Source organism: Hypomesus transpacificus, chromosome 26, assembly GCF_021917145.1.
Source record: "Hypomesus transpacificus isolate Combined female chromosome 26, fHypTra1, whole genome shotgun sequence".
NCBI classification, from domain to species: Eukaryota; Metazoa; Chordata; class Actinopteri; order Osmeriformes; family Osmeridae; genus Hypomesus; species Hypomesus transpacificus.
Window position 1 is genome coordinate 1729506 of NC_061085.1, and position 17269 is coordinate 1746774.

At 39.8% G+C, this 17269-nt stretch overlaps 1 protein-coding gene across 2 annotated transcripts in view; it reads right to left on the minus strand.

Annotated features, from left to right (window-relative positions):
- Window positions 1-44: 44 nt before the first annotated feature.
- The window catches only part of apc2 (APC regulator of WNT signaling pathway 2), a 31608-nt gene continuing 14383 nt past the window's right edge, over window positions 45-17269 (minus strand). The window contains exons 1-10 of one of the 2 annotated variants that reach the window (XM_047049496.1): window positions 13928-14007; window positions 12118-12210; window positions 8596-8685; window positions 7088-7475; window positions 6878-6976; window positions 6631-6770; window positions 6357-6434; window positions 6133-6249; window positions 5813-6027; window positions 45-5698 (exon numbers count right to left, since the gene is read on the minus strand). In XM_047049496.1, coding sequence (XP_046905452.1) covers window positions 157-5698; window positions 5813-6027; window positions 6133-6249; window positions 6357-6434; window positions 6631-6770; window positions 6878-6976; window positions 7088-7475; window positions 8596-8685; window positions 12118-12210; window positions 13928-13948 — 6783 coding nt within the window. In that variant the 5' untranslated portion in view covers window positions 13949-14007 and the 3' untranslated portion in view covers window positions 45-156. Of the gene's footprint in view, window positions 5699-5812; window positions 6028-6132; window positions 6250-6356; window positions 6435-6630; window positions 6771-6877; window positions 6977-7087; window positions 7476-8595; window positions 8686-12117; window positions 12211-13927; window positions 14008-17269 lie in introns of those variants that run through there. The other variant, XM_047049495.1, reaches the window with a different exon arrangement.

The following is a 17269-nucleotide window of genomic DNA, read 5'->3' on the forward strand; positions in this document are numbered from 1 at the left end:
TAAATAAGTGTTTGTTTAGTTGAAAATGCATTTTAGATGTGATGCAGAGGGGATTGGGCCAAGGGTCATAATGCAAGGTTAAAAAGCTAATTCACCTGAAAGGTCCAAAGTGTTATCTTTCTCATCTTGACAATTCATTAGTACAGACTAAAGAAACTATGCCTCCGTGTTTTCATTTGAATTCTTATTGATTGTGAATGATTGACTCTGTTTATCTTGCAGGCAACACCCCATAGGGCTGGGTATGTAGTTAAATGGGGTGACCCTTACAGCTTTGCTGGGAGAGCTTTGACGGAAGCGGACAACCCCACCTGTGTGACTCTCTACTGGATGAGAGTTTGCAGTAGAAGCTGTGCTATAGCTATTTATGGAACAGTCAAAGTCTCCATCTTGTAGGTTACCTCCAGAGGCAATACCGATTTTTCTAAGTAGGGCAAGTCTTGCTGCCTCCTCAGAGAAGACCAGAGCTGTGTCTGTGGTTGGAGAGGTGCTTGAATGGGTCTTGTTGGTCAATAAATCTTCTGTCTGGACGGTGGCATCACTTGTTTCCCGTGACTTAAGCAAAATTGTTGGTAGCTTGCATGGCAGTGCTGGCTGGTTGCCTTTGGGCTGCTCAGCAGAAACAAACAAGGGTAAAGCAGTTTGTGGAAGAGTATTTTTCAAGATTTGAGGTACATCCTCATCCCGAATCCTTCTCCAAGTGAGTTTGTCATTCAGATGTGTTCCAGTCCTCTGCTGCCTTTTCTTTGTATCATCCTCACTCTTTGTTCGCCCACTTGAGTCAGAAGACAAAGACCGGAGAGAGGAGCGGCTGGTAACCCGGCTCAGAATGTTTATACTGGGTGAAGAGGAATACCGCTTGAAAGTATCTTTTTCTTGCTGCTTGTCTCCAGACACTCTCCCTGATCCATTTCTCTTAGGTACCCTACAGGGGCTTTCAGAGCTGGTTCTCCTAGACAAACGTCGTGCATGTAGGTTGTGTTCACTAGATGTGGTTCTAGTAAGACTGACTGTTTCCCCTTTATCTTGCTGCTTTGGCTCATGGCACTTTCCTTGCATTATTCTTGGTGCCTGCACAACTGCCTTTAGCTCTTGGCATCGAGACGAACAGAGGAAGACTGCAGAACCGCCTGGACATGTTCTCATGGATGATGCCTGCTGGGTTGTAGCCATGGAGCATGGTGAAGAACCACTACGTTTAAGAAGAGTCTTTGACTCTTTAATGAAGGTCAGTTGTCTTAAGAGCCCATTCTGATCCGACTCACTGCTATTTGACTGAACAGAGGTCATCCGTACAAAGTCATAACGATTGGCAGGAACAGTCTTTTTTTCTGGTACCTGAGTATGTGGTCTATTGATATTTGTAGGTTGATTTGTCACTAGAGGTGATACTGTTCTGGACTGCCTTGTGGAGTTCTGCATGAATGTTATTCGGACAGGTGACTTTTGTGTCTTATGTGCTTGAGATTTCAGACTCTGATTTGAACAAACGAGGGAGCGTCCTTTTCTTTCAGATGAAATACTAGCAGGAGTGGCACTTTTTTGGGGGATGGCTTTTGTTGATTGAGATGGGGAGGTCAACTTCCTCTGTGACTCCCTTGATGGGGTTGAGCTTTGAGATGATCCAGACGATGAACTCTTTGGTATCCTTGGAGGTGGAGTTGAGCTCCTTTTAGGCAATGACAACTCTATTTCTTGGGGTTTCCCCAGCCTGTGAAGGCTCTTTGATCGATGTTGAGCCAAGTTTGGATTTTTTGGAGCATCTGACTTGATTGACACTTTCATTGGCAGTGGCCTTTGTGAAAGAGCAATCTCTTTTTTGGGTGTGTATATCACCGTTCTGCCTCTAAAAACCATTGGCATATTGGGAACAGGCTTACGTGGAGCAAAGTCAAGGGGTTTGTTTGCCTTTTTGTCTACATAAAACTTCTTTTCTTTGGGGGTAAAGCTAGATCCAGACATGAAGGAAAGTACAGATTCAGATTCTTCAGATGAATGTTCTTGAGATTTTGATGCTTGTAATCTGTTAACAACAGAATTGGCTCCCTCTTGTATTGCTCTCCACTCAACACTGTTGAGGTCTGAGTCTATGTCAGAAGCCGTATCGTCACTGTCGCAGCCTTGTTCAATGTTCCACCCATCAGATACTTTTTGTGGGTTCCTCTTTTTCAGATTCTTCTTTCTCGCAGAAAGTTTCTTCTTTTGCTTGGGCATTGCAGATGTTATGCATTTCTGCAGAAGATCATCCTCTGAATCCATACTTACTGAACTTGGTGAGCTGTGTCCGCCATACCGGTCATAGACATGCATTGTTTTTGTTTGCTGAACCTTGTTAGATGCTTGGTTGTGTTTGTTTTTTCCCAAAACTTTGAGAGATTTAGATTTGCGGTCTTTCAAATCTGCATCACTCAATGAACTAAGAGATGAGCTTAGTGAGTAACACAGTGGTGTGTCATCCCTGATTAGAGTCTGCCTTACTTTATTAACAACTTTGTGTCTTATTTGGGTGTTGTCAATCCTACTAATATTTGTCATGCTTCGAGAAACAATATCTCTGTTACTCTCCTTATTTAGCTGTCTCTCTGTCGTCTTTGTATTTCCTTGTTTTTTTTCTCTTTCTTCATCATAGAAACAGTAGATTGCCCCCTCAGTTGGTGTGATATGACAAATAGGCTCAGAAGCCACATGTCTTTGGGGGGCTCTCTGATTTTGATTGGCCTCTGTATTTTGTTTTTTGACAGGAAGTTCTAGTTTCCTTGTCAGAGCCAGCTTTTGTCTTTGTTCATAAGATGCCTGATCACAGTTTCTCTGATTTACCACTCGATCAGTTACTTCTTTGCTCTGCATCAGCACTTTCTGAGTGGGAATGACATGTTTAATTGATCTGCTCATTGTACCGACTAGCATGTCATGTCGACTAGTTATTTTAGAGGGCTTATGGAAGTGTGAGAAAATCCGAAGGTCTTCAATTCTCTTTGCCTCATCATTCAGAAGTTCTTGTTTAGTACTATTCCTAACCGGCCAATCTTTTGAACCTGTGTTCCTAACTGGATACTGAAGTGTTTCATCACTTAAAGATGTTGTGCTGGAGAGGTTGATAGGAGTGCCCTCTGCAGAGTCAGTAAATGATGAATCATCAAGCTGGTTGTCCTTTTGTGGCATAACAACCTTAGTACACATTTGTTTACCATTGTTTGGAAGCATCATGTACATTGGCACATGTATAGGTTTCCGAGACTGGCAGTTGAGAACATGGGTTGGTAAAGTAGACATCAAAGAGGGTCTTACTTTCCTGAATTTGGAAGGCATTGCTGAATTTATGCATTCTTTGAGAATTTCTGTGTCTTCATCTGAATTTCCTTCACTATATCTACCTCCTTGGTCCATCACTGATGAATGCTCTTTATCATCAGGGAATGCAAAATCATTTTCTTTCTGCTGCTGCAAGGGTGTCAATTTAAGTTCAACATCTTTCTGAATGTAATGCTCATGAAGAGGAAGAGCGCTTAAGCTAGATGCACATGAAAAGTTTTCTGTTGGCTTCTCCACAGTGAAGTATATCATTGTGTCCAAATCAGGAGGTATATTAAACCTTTCCTTGAAGTCTGCAATTTCCATGAATTTGCACAAGCTGCTTTCCCATTGTCCAGCTATTACTGTAGTCTGTGTATCTGGGCCACTAGATTCAACACAGCATGGAGTTTTGCTGCGGCTCGGGGGCATGGTTTGTCCTGGACTATCAGGAAGATCACTTGGGCTTAAGGTTCCACTAATCATTTCACTGCACTGATCACTCAGAATAGAGCTGGCAATGGAGGGAGACTCAAAGCTACCCAGGGAGCTAACTGAACTACAACGACTCATTACCAGGGGTGTCTCCTGTATGTAGTTTTCAGAAGAACTTGAGGGTGATCTGTCCTCAAGTATGCTAGGTGATCCGGCCCGGAGGAATATCTTCTCATGCTTAACTGTACAGGGAATTTCTATAGGGTCAGACCTGTTGGTTCTTGAATCAGTCACTAGCAGTTGTTTATCACATCTCAGATCGTCCTTGGTCTCATTTTCTTCCTCTCTGTTTAACACTTCAGTATCGTCCACTTCAATGATCTCAAGAGATAATTCACTCTCTAACTCATATTCACTTTGACTGTGCCCGTCAAGTGCTCCATCACCAGAAGAGAGGGAGGACAAGGAACTACAACGAGAAAAACAGATTGGTGTGTTTTCCACTGAATACTTCTGTAGTGTCTCCATTGGCCCAAGTATTGGACTTTTAGCAGTGCTCATTGGAGAACATTTTAAAATACTTCCCCCAGTCATTACAGTTGGAACCCAAGCTTGTCTTCTCATTGCCTGGGCATCTTGAGCACTGATGGAAGTCTTTGCTATACCTAACTTGTTAACACTTTGAATCAACGGGACATGGTTATAAGAGGGGGACAACTTTACGGAAGTCATGCTAACATCAGAGGATAATTTTGTTGATACACTTGCTGGTGTTTGTGGGTGAAGCTCTTGATACTTCTCAGTTTCTGTGCTATTGGATTCTGGTAATTTCACTTCTCCATTTATAGAATCTCTCCTTGGGACTTCAGTTTGATTTGTTTCATGGAGGACCAGAGCATCCCCAAGATATTCTTGATGAGCCAGCTTAAGGTCAAGCTTATTAGGCCGGCTTTGCTTTGCTACTACTTTTGATGAGGGTTGGATTTGATCCTTGCTTCCACAGTAGCCATCACTGGTGCTGCCACTGTTAAGACTATCAGTGGATAAACTTATGTGGGCAGTTTTGAGGCGCAAAAGAGCATGGGCTCTGCTCAGCTGATCTTTGTGGGCAAGGCTGCTGGTATCAGAAAAGTGGAATGGTGAACAAGACTTGGCCCGGGCCTCGTGCAATTCACCGGAACCATAGGGCCAGTCTGCAAAATGGTCCTCTGAACTGATGCTGAAGCTGTCCTCTGAAGATGTATGCATGGTGATGTCCTCCACAAGCTTATCAATCTTGGCCACAGTATTAGTGATCTTTTTAGCTAACTTCTCTGCAGCAGCAGACACATCATCAGTAAAGGTGGGCCCATTTTCCATTGTCTGTAATAGCACAACCTCTCTCTCTGGCTCATTGTCTTTCTTACAAGGCTGATTTTGGAGGAGGTTAGAGTTAGACAGAAACATGGAAAGCATGGAAAAACTACCAGTGTCAAGGCTACCACAGACATTAGGGGCTTCGTCATCATCAAAGCATCCAGAGTCAGAGGCATAGTCCTTCGCCAGGCTTTCTATGTGTCGCAGAGGCTTCTTAATGCTGAGGTGTTTTGGACTTAGTTTTTCAAGAGAGTCAAAGGTCTCTGTCAGGTTCTTTGCATCTAGTTCTGCCTCTAATGCTTTCTGCTTCCTCATATATAGAGAAGGCATGCAAGATCCAGGGGAAATGACAGCAGCATCCTTATACTTTAAGGGGCGGTTTGTAATTATATTTTTTAGAGCTGCAGCACTTCCCATGGCAATCATTTTGTGCTTGGAATGGATTAGGTTGCGTAACATGCTGACTGCTCCCATGTCCCACAGTAACTCCTGGTCCTTGGCACTTTGAGCAGACAGGTTCCAAAGAGTCCCACATGCATTGCTCACTATCGTTAGGCTGTGAGAGCGTAAGTGTTGCAGCAGAGTTTGGAGACAGTTGTGGTCCCGGAGAATTTGCCTTTGTATAAAAAGTAAGTAAAATACATTTTAAACAAACATTCTCTAGTTGAAATAACATGTAGTAACATGTTATAATCATTCTAATTACTATAAATTGAAAGGAAACTTTTACCTGTAATCTTCTCGTGTGGCCACAAGACTGGACACATTGCGCAGGATACCTCCTCCACTCTCAATGATGGCCAATGAGTTGGTCTGACATCTGTAGGTGAGTGTGCTGACCAGAAAGCCAAGGGCCCCATCCACTGAGCAAATTGACACTTTGTTCTCAATGCTGTGTGCTGACAAGTTCCAAAGAGCACTGAGTAAACTCTTTAAGGTAGATTCCTGAAATATAATGTATTTTTAATATAAATACACACTGTATTGGAATACATTTCTGCAACGCTTCATATTAATACACAACTACCTAACATTATAATTGTATGGTACCTTGGTGGCTTGAAGAGCACAAGTTATCAATCCAGATACACTCCCAATATCTCTGAGGACCATCTTGCTGTTGATGTCAGCTCGCCATGATAGATTTCTAAGGATACTTGACACTACCTGTGGGTAGAGGAAGCATAGGATGGATTTTTTATTACATTATGCATTCATTATGCACTGCATTATTAAAACGATATAGCAATGGACCAATGTTAACTGCATTTTACCTGATGTAGCTCCTCGCTATCAGATGCAAGTTGCGCAACAATGGCCTGCAGGCAGTCTTTCTTGGAGCAAAGAGTTGCCTGTGCAGATATGGACAAATATTCCTTTAATTAATATTTTCTGTTAAACCAATTAATACATTTCTGATATACAATGCCAAATCTTAAGAGTTTACCTTATTATAAACATATCTAAAAGTTCCATGCCTATGAAGCTATCCACTCAATGTGGCTCTATTTATTTATCAATATATAGTGTTTCTTCCTGTGACTTTACCTTGTTGACAACGTCTCCAAAAGTAAGGTTTGTGAGTGCCATGCCCGCATAGCGTCGGAGTGCCATATTAAGTGGGTCATTTTGCATGCCATACATCTCCTGATCGAGATACATCAGCTCTGCAACTACTTGCAAACCCCCTAGAGATGAATATATGAAATATACATGAAAACTCATATTTTGATTTATCTTTGATTGTCTAAGAGTTTACATGAAAATTTATGACAGAAAATATATGTTCACTAACCAAGTTCATTCATGGCACGTCGATATTCCTCTTCAAATGAGAGCTTCATTATACCACACATAGCCTGGCAGATCAGGGGGTCTAATGGCTCAGGGATGTCTGCATACAAATTTGAGAACTTAATTCCTTCAATACTGACTGTTTAAACCAGTCTTAGCAACAATTGACAGAATTGTCAACAAAATCCTTTCACTCCTTCCCTCAACTTACCAGTGGTCTTGGTGCCCCCAGGAGAGAGCTTCCCAACATGACTCTCCATCCAATCCCAGCCACTGTCACAGTGGGAGCAGATCTGTTCCAGCAAGTGCAGCACCCTCATCTCTCTCCGGGCCTGCCCTTCATCTGGCTGTGAGTATATGATGTTGTGCAGGGCAGCACTGGCTCTGGACTTGACCTCCCGATTGCACCCTGCACCCCTCAATGCTTCTTCAGTGGCCCCTGGAATGTTGTGCAATATCTGCACAAGCAGGGGGACACAACCAGACTTGCGCATGGCAATGCAGCTGTCTTGAGAACTAGACATGGCCAAGAGAGTTCGTGTCATCTCTTCCTTGTCTCGGTTAGCCAACATGGAGAGCAGCCAGAAAACCATCTCCACCTCATAGAAAAACAATACAAGAAGATAACTAAACAAAAATTAAAAGACATCCTATTTATAGATTAGGTTGGGCCTTTGATATAAAACCATTCAGGTACATACATGCCACAGCATGAAAAGAGTATGTGTTACCATCTGTATGTCAGCCATGCCACTCCTAACCAATCGAGAGCAGTACAACAGTCCTAATCCATGTGTTGGCTAGCTGGCCCATTAAAATCATTCATAAAAGTAATTTGTTCTAGTAAGGGGAAAAACGGTGTTGGTTTGTAAACCTTATTCTACACAAAACACAATCTCCATGGAAAATTATGGTGATCAGGTCATCTGCATGGTAGACATGTTAGCACTGTGTGGGAAAAGCTGAAATAGGCCCTCCACACCCTTCACAGTCAAGGGGTCATCCTGAGTGCACAGTGTTTTCCTAGGCTGAGGTAGGGTGAAACGGCTACTTTCGAGCAATGGTTGCCAACTGTGCAGCATCTGTACATGTGAGATTCCGGTAATCTGTCAACCTATACACTGATTTAGGGGCAGGAGTCCCGGTACTGGTCTTATACATGTAAATGATTCTGGAATTGTAGATTTTTTTCCATTCCATATATAGTTTTTGCAGAGCTTTTTCTTAAAGCAATCCACCCAACAATACTCTTTAGCATCGTCTTCAATATTACTGAATGATTGTGGCATTGAATGGTGTACACAAACAATCTACAAAATGCGTTTTTTAACTTTTATGGTAAAAATTTCTGATTAATTGATAACACAGTTTTGTATATTTGGCCCCAGGCTTACAAAAATAAACCGTTCCATCAGGCTGGTGTAATATGTCAAATATCAAAAGGAATGCACAACGTTTTCTTGATAAAGATCTACCAAATGCAACATTTTACAGTTGTTCTAAATGAACATGTGACCTGCCTTAAATATTTGAATGATTAAACTCAGTCAGAGGTACCATCATTTAAGTCAGCTGAGTACCAATACCCTGATTCTCTCTCTCTCCCCCGCCCTTCCTTCTCTGTTTTATAAGCAACTGCTAAGGGATTTCTGAATAAACAAAGACATTAATTCTTACAGGACAATCATCTAATCCAACCCAGTAAAAAAGTTACTTTACCTTGCTCCCTCTATCACCTGACGCTTCAAGAGCAAAAGCAGAACTTGCATTCTCAGTTTCAGGATTAGATGTCTTCTCACAGTTAAAAATCTATGGAGGGATAAAATAAAAAAAGAATAACACACGAAACTTCTGACAATATTATGGACAGAGGCTGTTAGAAGAGCATCATCCGATTATACTATATAATGTGCTACTGTGTATATACTGTGATAAAATAAAGGCATGAGTAAATGTGACAGTCTGGTAAAAAGGTGCCGTTGTTGGGCAAGGTAATTTCTTTTTTTTTTTTACAGTTTATGAAAGCGCAGATTGTAAGCTTTCAAATGATGTGTCATACATTTACATTTGAAAAGTAGCTTAAGAAGATATGCCTTTTTGAATATTGGTAAACCTGGAATCCTCTAGCGAAATTAGAGAAAACTAGAGAAATTCCCTTCGAAAGATTCTAGAACTTTTCACGACTTCACACAGGGTGTGATTGTTTTTGTGTTTGTCACTAGAAATGCCGAGCGCCAGTCATTTGACCACAGTAAAGCGAAGAAAAAATATATATCAAGACTGTGCTTTCCTGACTTTTCCTAAATATGTGTGTTTTATCACCAAGTATTTTTTTATTTTTTTTATCACACTGGTAAAAGCTTGTTTTAAGCTATTACGCTTGTGTTTCTGTTAAACTGCTGCCGGCTGAACATTGGGCCATTTTTTCCCCTGCCTTTTAACCCTTTCCTGCCGGACCATTCAAATATGGGAAATAAAATTCCCATGGTTCCCGCCTTAATAACTTTGCCGTCCAATCACCGATTTTATTTCTGAAAACTGCCAGATACTCATGACAACTTAAGCTCAAAGCACATATCATTGGTTAAGGGGTTAGTGGGAGGGGGAAATAAATCTATCGTCTGCAACGGCAGCCATTGTTTTCCGAGGCGGAGCCAGAGCGGAGACCATGGGAGATTGCCTACAGTGTTAGATTTACAGCTTCGAATTGAAATCGGAGACGATATTATGAGTAAAGACAAGTTCCTTAATATGTGTTGTCAATATTGTCAATTAAAAGTCTAAACTTTTTACTTACGAAAGAAGTTTGTGGGAGTGACGCGAGTGTTTTCAGGAAAGAATGACGTGTCCGGCTTGGCCGTTTGTGACAGGCAGCAATGACGGTAGTAGCACTGTTTAGCTTCGATTTGAGCAGATTTCTAAAAAACTTCGAAAAACAACATTAACTAATTAGATTATGTACACTATAATCTAAATGTACATGCCTTGTTTGGCCAATTCGGTTGATTGTGGAAGAATCTCGAACGTATTTTAGTTATCGAGAGGAGTATCCAGCCATAGCGCTAGCTACTTTTGGGACAGGATAATTCCGGTTTCCCCTATGTCTCCACTAGTCACTAAAATGGTCATAACTTTTAATCAAAATATGGTATTTCTAATCTGTCTTCTGTTCTACATTGCCTACAGACCTGTGGATATTCCACCTAATCAAAGTATTTCTCTATCTTGTAATTAAAGTGGTTAAAAATTCATTTGTCTGATGAGGTATGGTGGATGGAGAAGTTTTTGTAAAGAATGGCTGCCTGAAACCACTTTGATAAAATATGATTTGCCTCAAGTGATCATATATTTATTGACATGATAAAAATCTCCTAGTTCTCTTCTTCAAGATGGTATAAACAGTTAAGGTGTATGATTTAATATGAAAATTCATAAAATATGAATATTAATATGAATATCATATTTCAACAGCTTATGGAATGTTCGGAATGTTGTCTCAGGCAGTAAAGGGAGCCCAAAATTAGCTTTTTATCATAATCAAGTTGCAAGGTCTCCCTTGTACAAGTATGTTATTTAGACAAATGTTGTATCCAAAATGAGATTATGTACAGCAAAATATGCAGTTTATATATAGCCTCTAATGATATCCACAATGATGACAACAATTTAATTGATTCTATTTTTTGACATTATTTTTAATAAAGACTATTAACCAATAAGGTACAATTAACCAATACATTTTTACATGGTTTTGTTTTGGGAAACTAGAGGGTTGAAGCATATATATGGGTTTAGGTAAAAAAATATTCAGGTCAAAAAAAAAACTTTTACTGTTAACAATTTATGTATTAGCTAAAGTGCCCATGATGCAAAAGGTGTATTTCTTTTTTTTTACCTATTACCTTTTATTTAAACCAGCTCATCCAATCAACGTCACACGCATAGCCTTTGAGTCCTGATTAAGAATTCAACTTCATATAGTGCCCGGTTCTCTCAATGTCATGTATGTCGAGATAATTGAGATACACAAACATAGATGATATACAGATATTCCTGGATATAGTTATACAATGCCTATCGTAGCTCTCCCTAGTGAAGTAATATGTTCACAAAGAAGCAACAGCATGAAGGACATAATCAGCGGGTTTTTGCACACATCCAGAAACTTTGCTTAAACAACTTCAATTTTGTTAGCAATATGCATATGTCCGGTTACCAGTTTGTAAATTAAATCAAAATGTTTAAATCGAGTGCATCGGGTGTTGTTCATCCTTCCATGTGCTACCTGGAAGTTGTGTGGGAAGTTCTGAATAAATTGTTTTGCAAAATACCAATGTCCAATTTATCAACATTGAGAAGAGTTGAAGTACTAGCTACTTTTGTTTTCAAAACCCTTTGGATCAACCCATTGAAGCATGTAGCAAACCATTGCTCATATCCATGAGATTATTTTTGTTTAAAAGGATGTGCAGGTACATATTATTGAAAAAACACCATTAGATTCTTGTTTCCCAGTAGTGGACTGAAGGCATCGTTCAGTTAGGCGCCACATTCATAGTTAACCTTCTGACAAGGTATGAAAACACCCCTGTTCAGACTTTACTAATCACTTCACTTCAATCATCTAAGGGAATTATACACAGCACTTTTCCAAACATTACTTCTTGTGGTATCCGCGAAATTGACCTTTTTGTTTTATTGGTTTTACACTGCACTTTTGGAACTGTGGCCTTCTTGTCCTGCATTATCGGATACACTGACTATGCACTTTTTGCTTTGGATGAAACCATCTGCTAAATGTAGGTCTCTTAGACTGCATCTGTAAATGTCTACATAGTTAGCTGCCGTTACTATTTTGAATTTTGGGAAAAACAATTACAAATTTACATTGCATTGACTATGGATCATTTTTGAGGAATCCCTCAAAACCAGATTACGCTATTTTACGCAACTATGTTTTGTAGATCCACAGCATCTTCTGTTGATGGGCTTGGCCCCAATGTGCCAGACATGGGATAGCATGGTGTGTGTTTTGGAGGTTGGGGGATTGTTGCCTCATATGCTAACTGCCTTCTTGTTGTTCTTGTCGTTTGTTGATGTGTTTATGCTACCCTATGAGAAATCGTACCCACTCAAGCACAACCACTATGCAACAAGATGATGTAGATATGCATTTTTGCATATGCATGCATGTTTGTCTGTGATATGTGAAGTGTCTGTGAAGTGTTCAGACTGGCTTACCTGAGGTTCACACAGGCCATTGTCCTGGGGGCTTTGACATTCCTGAGCCTCCTGTAGTTTTTTTTCCAGCTGTTCCAGACGAGCCACACGGATCTTGTTGGTGCAAAAAAAACACACAAAAAACACTGTTTAGATATTAAGATGAACACAATCTAATAAAGATTTGCACACGCCATGCCCCATTGTGAATTGTGTCCTGTTTCCCTAATCCAAATGTATGAGTTATCATGGTATACCGACTACTCTCAAACACAAAAGGAGAAATAAAACAACAGGGGTGAAAATCCTGAGTTGGGTAACCCTGAGATTAGGCAAATTCTGGGTTTTCCGTTCGAGAAAGAAAGGTAACTTAAACTGTGGGTCAGTGTCCATGGTAACTGACTGTGAACCTAACCTGCTTGCCAGCAGGTTTTCCATAACAAACTCGGCATTCCTACCTATTCCCTCCCACTTTCTGAGCCTGATACAGTTTGCAGACATGGGATGTCCTTTCCTGGTTCAGACAACCAATCTCAAACAAAATTGTATTCGCTTAGTCTTACTTTGGAAGAGGATGATAAAACTGTGATTAGATGTGCTTTAATTCCCTGATGAATACCTAAGTGAACGTTCCGGTTTTCCATCATACTCCATAATTTATGTTTGCAACATTCTCGGTCCTTACATCGCTAATGTTACACAACGTGGACGTGCCCTCAGAACCAACCAAAATATTTTTGCCACTGAAATAAAGATAAATCTTTGAAATGTTAAAGAAGAAATGTCTTCTTTATTGTCTACAAATTGAAATCCAACAATGAGTATATTGTTCCTACAATCTACATTATTTAACTGTGACCATGCACCCACCTGTAACTGGTGTTCCAGCAAATAAATGTAATGATCAGCCTTCCTAATCTTCTGCCCTAAGTACACCATCTTTTGGTCATTTGTTTGCACTTGCTTCATGAGATGCAGTTTGTACGACTCCTTTACTGGTGACTGGGAATACATTAAATTCCACAGTTCTTCATGCAGCAGTCAACATCTTTTCATCATCATACTGTGATGAAAAGCATTGTGTTCAGGGTTACTGCTACTACAAGTTGAAATAGGCACTAACTGATATTTACTTTGTATCATGTCAAATATAATTAAAACCAAGGCTACAATCACCAGCTTATAGGCTTAAGCAAAATATGCCTTACCTGTTCGTAGTATGTTTTTATATTTAATTTTAAGATGCTGCCAAGTGCGCTTTATGCATGTGGGATGCACCTACGTGAACATGCTATTTTATTAAATTCCGCCAATTTTTCACCTGAAATATTAAATGTGATTTAAGTGTCATTAAATGTTCAATGTATGGACTGGCTACTGAATTCAAATGTGTGCATTGACTTGGCCGGCAATTGTCTCCCACGCCAATTGTCTCTCCTTCGCTGCTATAGCCATATCACTTTTTTCCAGAATATGTGCTCAGATTCATCATAAACACATATTAACACCTCTTAACTTAAGTGGGAGGATGTTTTTTTGTTGCTGGGTGCCATGGTGGATCCAAGTATCGGAGGTCCATTGATGTTGGCTTTTTATTGTCCTCATGTCTGTGTTAAACTCAAGAGTGGACGTACTCCAAGTTGATTTAACTATTTCAAATAACCTATTCTTGAACCAAAAAGTCAGAGTTTCGATTTTAGGGTAAATCAACTCAGAGTTCAGGGTTAGGCTTACAGTTTGTTAAACCCGCTTTCGGGAATACCCCCTAGGGGACTATTCCATCAACGTATATTAAGGAAAAGCCTTTCTTATTTCAATAAGTCTTGCTTACTTCAGCGAGAGTTTGTTCCATTAAAAGCTGGCTTATTCTAGTTCTAGCTAAGTAACCAAGGTAACTTATGCTTCTGAACTAGCCTGCTCCGTGTCAGGCTAAAAGTCAAGCTAAATTTAGCTGTGTTGCAAAGAATTTTAAACAAGCGGAAACAGAATCTCAAAAGACAGTTCCGTTGAGTATATTTCAGCGCTCCAAGCACTTTTGTTCAGTCCTTGTTTGGAAACATAAATGCAGACTTTTTCTCTCGCAATATGACCCAGCATGAATGAATTGACGTGTTTACTTTAGCAATGTTCAAACAATGTATTAATTTAAACAAACATTTGGTTACTGTAATCGACATAAGTTAAGGCCTAAACTAAGCAGTGCGTCTAGACAAGTTACAACCAATTATGGCATATCCGTTCTTCGACAACCCTGTGAAGGGATGAAGGGGCTCAGATTACACAAAGAGCATTTATCCCACCAGCCCCAAGGGCCTTCAGAGACAGAAGTAATGGTTCACTGACCAGTATCTGTGGAAGAGCTATAGGTTCAGCAGGCCAAGCATAATTTCTCGATATATTTATTGTAATTCTTTAAAAAATTACGCTCAGCGTAAATGAATACACCCCCTTTGAAAAGTAACATTTTAAACGATATCTTAATGAACGCAGGGCAGTATAGAGTCCCAGTAGTCTTCATCTTTTGAAAGACACACCTGATTCAAATGAATGGGTTGTTATCTAGTTAGGCAGAAGCCTGTTAACACCCATTCATTTGAATCAGGTGTGTTGGAACAGGGAAACATCTAAAATGTGCAGGACAGGGGGTCCCTGAGGACCAGGGTTGAAGACCTCTGCTCTGGAGTGATGAGAGCAAGATACATGTTTTTGGAACTGATGGCTTCAAAACTGTATAGCGTCGCAAAGGTGAGGAATACAAAGAAAAATGCATGGTGCCTACAGTGAAACATGGTGGTGGCAGTATCCTTATGTGGGGCTGCATGAGTGCTGTTGGTGTTGGGAAGCTGCATTTCATTGATGGCATCATGAATTCACAGATGTACTGCTCTATACTGAAAGAGGAGATGCTACTATCACTCCGTACCCTTGGTCGTCGTGCACTATTCCAACATGACAATAATCCTAAACACAAATCTAAGGCCACTGTTGGATTTCTGAAGAAGAACAGGGTAAAAGTGATTCAGTGGCCAAGTATGTCTCATGATCTGAACCCAATTGAACACCTATGGGGAATTCTGAAGAGAAAAGTTTAGCATCACTCCATCCAGCATCCAATTTCTAAAATAGGTCATTCTTGAAGAATGAAAAAAGATTGATGTTGCAAAATGTCGCCAGCTTGTTCATTCCATGCCTAGAAGACTTGGTGCTGTCATTAACAATCATGGAGGCCATACAAAGTACTAGACTAGTAGTCTACTAGTTGTGGGGTGTACTCATTTTTGCATCACTCTAATTTGAGTTCAACTGAAACATTTGTATATTAAATTATTAACTTTACATGTTATAAGTTAAACAGATGTTATATTAAACTAAGTCTTGTCAACGTTTTGGACAATTGTTCTGTGTTCATTGAGATTTTGTTTAAAATGTTACTTTTTAAAGGGGGTGTACTCATTTACGCTGAGCACTGAATATAGAAAAACACTTATGCAACTCTTATTAATAGTCTACTGTCCTTAGTAAAAAGTAGTAGAAGGAGAGTAGTAGACTGTAATAGTAGAAAAGAGGGTAGTAGACTATGTAGTCTATGTAGGCCTAGACTATGGAGTCTGCTGGAATCACACATAAGGAAGCAAACTCACTGTAGCCAAGCCTTGACCACTGTTCAGTCTGTCTGCATCTCTGTGTCTCTTTGCATGTGGGACATTCTTGTACAGGGTTGGTGACTCAGAAAGGTTTTACAAAGGCATCTGTGGGCCAGGAAATAAGAACGCATAATCCAAGGCATTGCTCCAAAGCGGTAGCTAAATATTTGTGTACGTTTTCCAGGTCAACTTGAAACTAAAAAAATCAAGAAGACTTTTCATTCAATTGCATAAACTATTTTCATTTTTTTAAGTAGCCTACATGTTGACAAGCCTCTGTATCACTAATCCTCTTCTTCTGGTTTCCCCAATGTTATAGGTGCAATAGACTGTCCCCATGTGCGTATCCTGTTCCCCTGCCCTTCCTTTCAATGGAAAAGTGTGCTGCCCTTTATGCTGCCCCTACATGACAGTGTCCCAAATGCTGCCCATTCAAAGGGAGAAAATGAGATACTGGCAGTTGTCCATACACTCTCAGGCAGAATAGTCATAATTGGATTTTGATTAAATGTGTAATGGATATGATTATAGATATTTACATGCTACGCCATTTTAAATGAATGTTCTGCCAAAGAAAGTGTGCAACACTTTGGGTTACCTTATGATCTGCGATGGAAGTCTGTGCCCAAATACTTATTTCAGTTAATCCCCATTTTAGTCATGGTCACCTTTCACTTTTAAGGTCAGCATTTAGCCTATAAGTTAAGAAATGTCTGTGCCAAAGTTATTTTTAAGTAATTAATCAATGTTGAGAGCATGACAAGTTCACAACATATCGATTTAATTTTGTCAGTAATTGTTCACGTAACTATTTGTGTGGCGGCCTGCGGAAACCGGTCTTCATTGTAATGTACAAAAAGTATATGATTATTTATGAAAAACAGTTAATTTCAATGGTTTTTGGATGTCAGCTTGCAAGATTTTCAAGCCATGTCAAATCAAATGCTCAGTTTACCTGCTCTTTTGAGTGCTGCAGCAGCCCTAAACAACTATTTCAATGAAGTCAGGCTGTTAAACTTAAAAATAACTTGCTGAGAAGTTATTAATGTAGCGTATAATTAAACTGACATTTACATTCACAATGTGATTACGAACAAAAGGATTTCCTTTCCATATTCGCCACAGTAAACTAGAATGAAACGGAGTGGAATCTTTGAATGCAGTTTTCTCCCTTATCACTTTTTTTTTACACAGGTCAACTTTAAAATGATGTAATTTCAGTTATGATAAAGATATCTGAGTGATTTAAACATTTGTGTTCAGGTAGTAGTTTCAAAACAAAACCCAGAAAGTCACATTTTCACATTCAAAGAGTCTTTGGAATCTACCCTTTCAAAAAAGAAGGCAGAAGGGAAGACCCTGTCCACGTTGGGATTGTTATCGACAAGGTTATAGTTCTTCAGGACTTGGTTAATGTTGCTTCTGCTTGTGCCTTGTTGATGGGACTTGTTCTGAACTTGAGCAGGACCTCAAAGCCACTTTTGAAGTCTTTCAGGATTAGATGAACATAAACTCTCACGTAAAGTCCA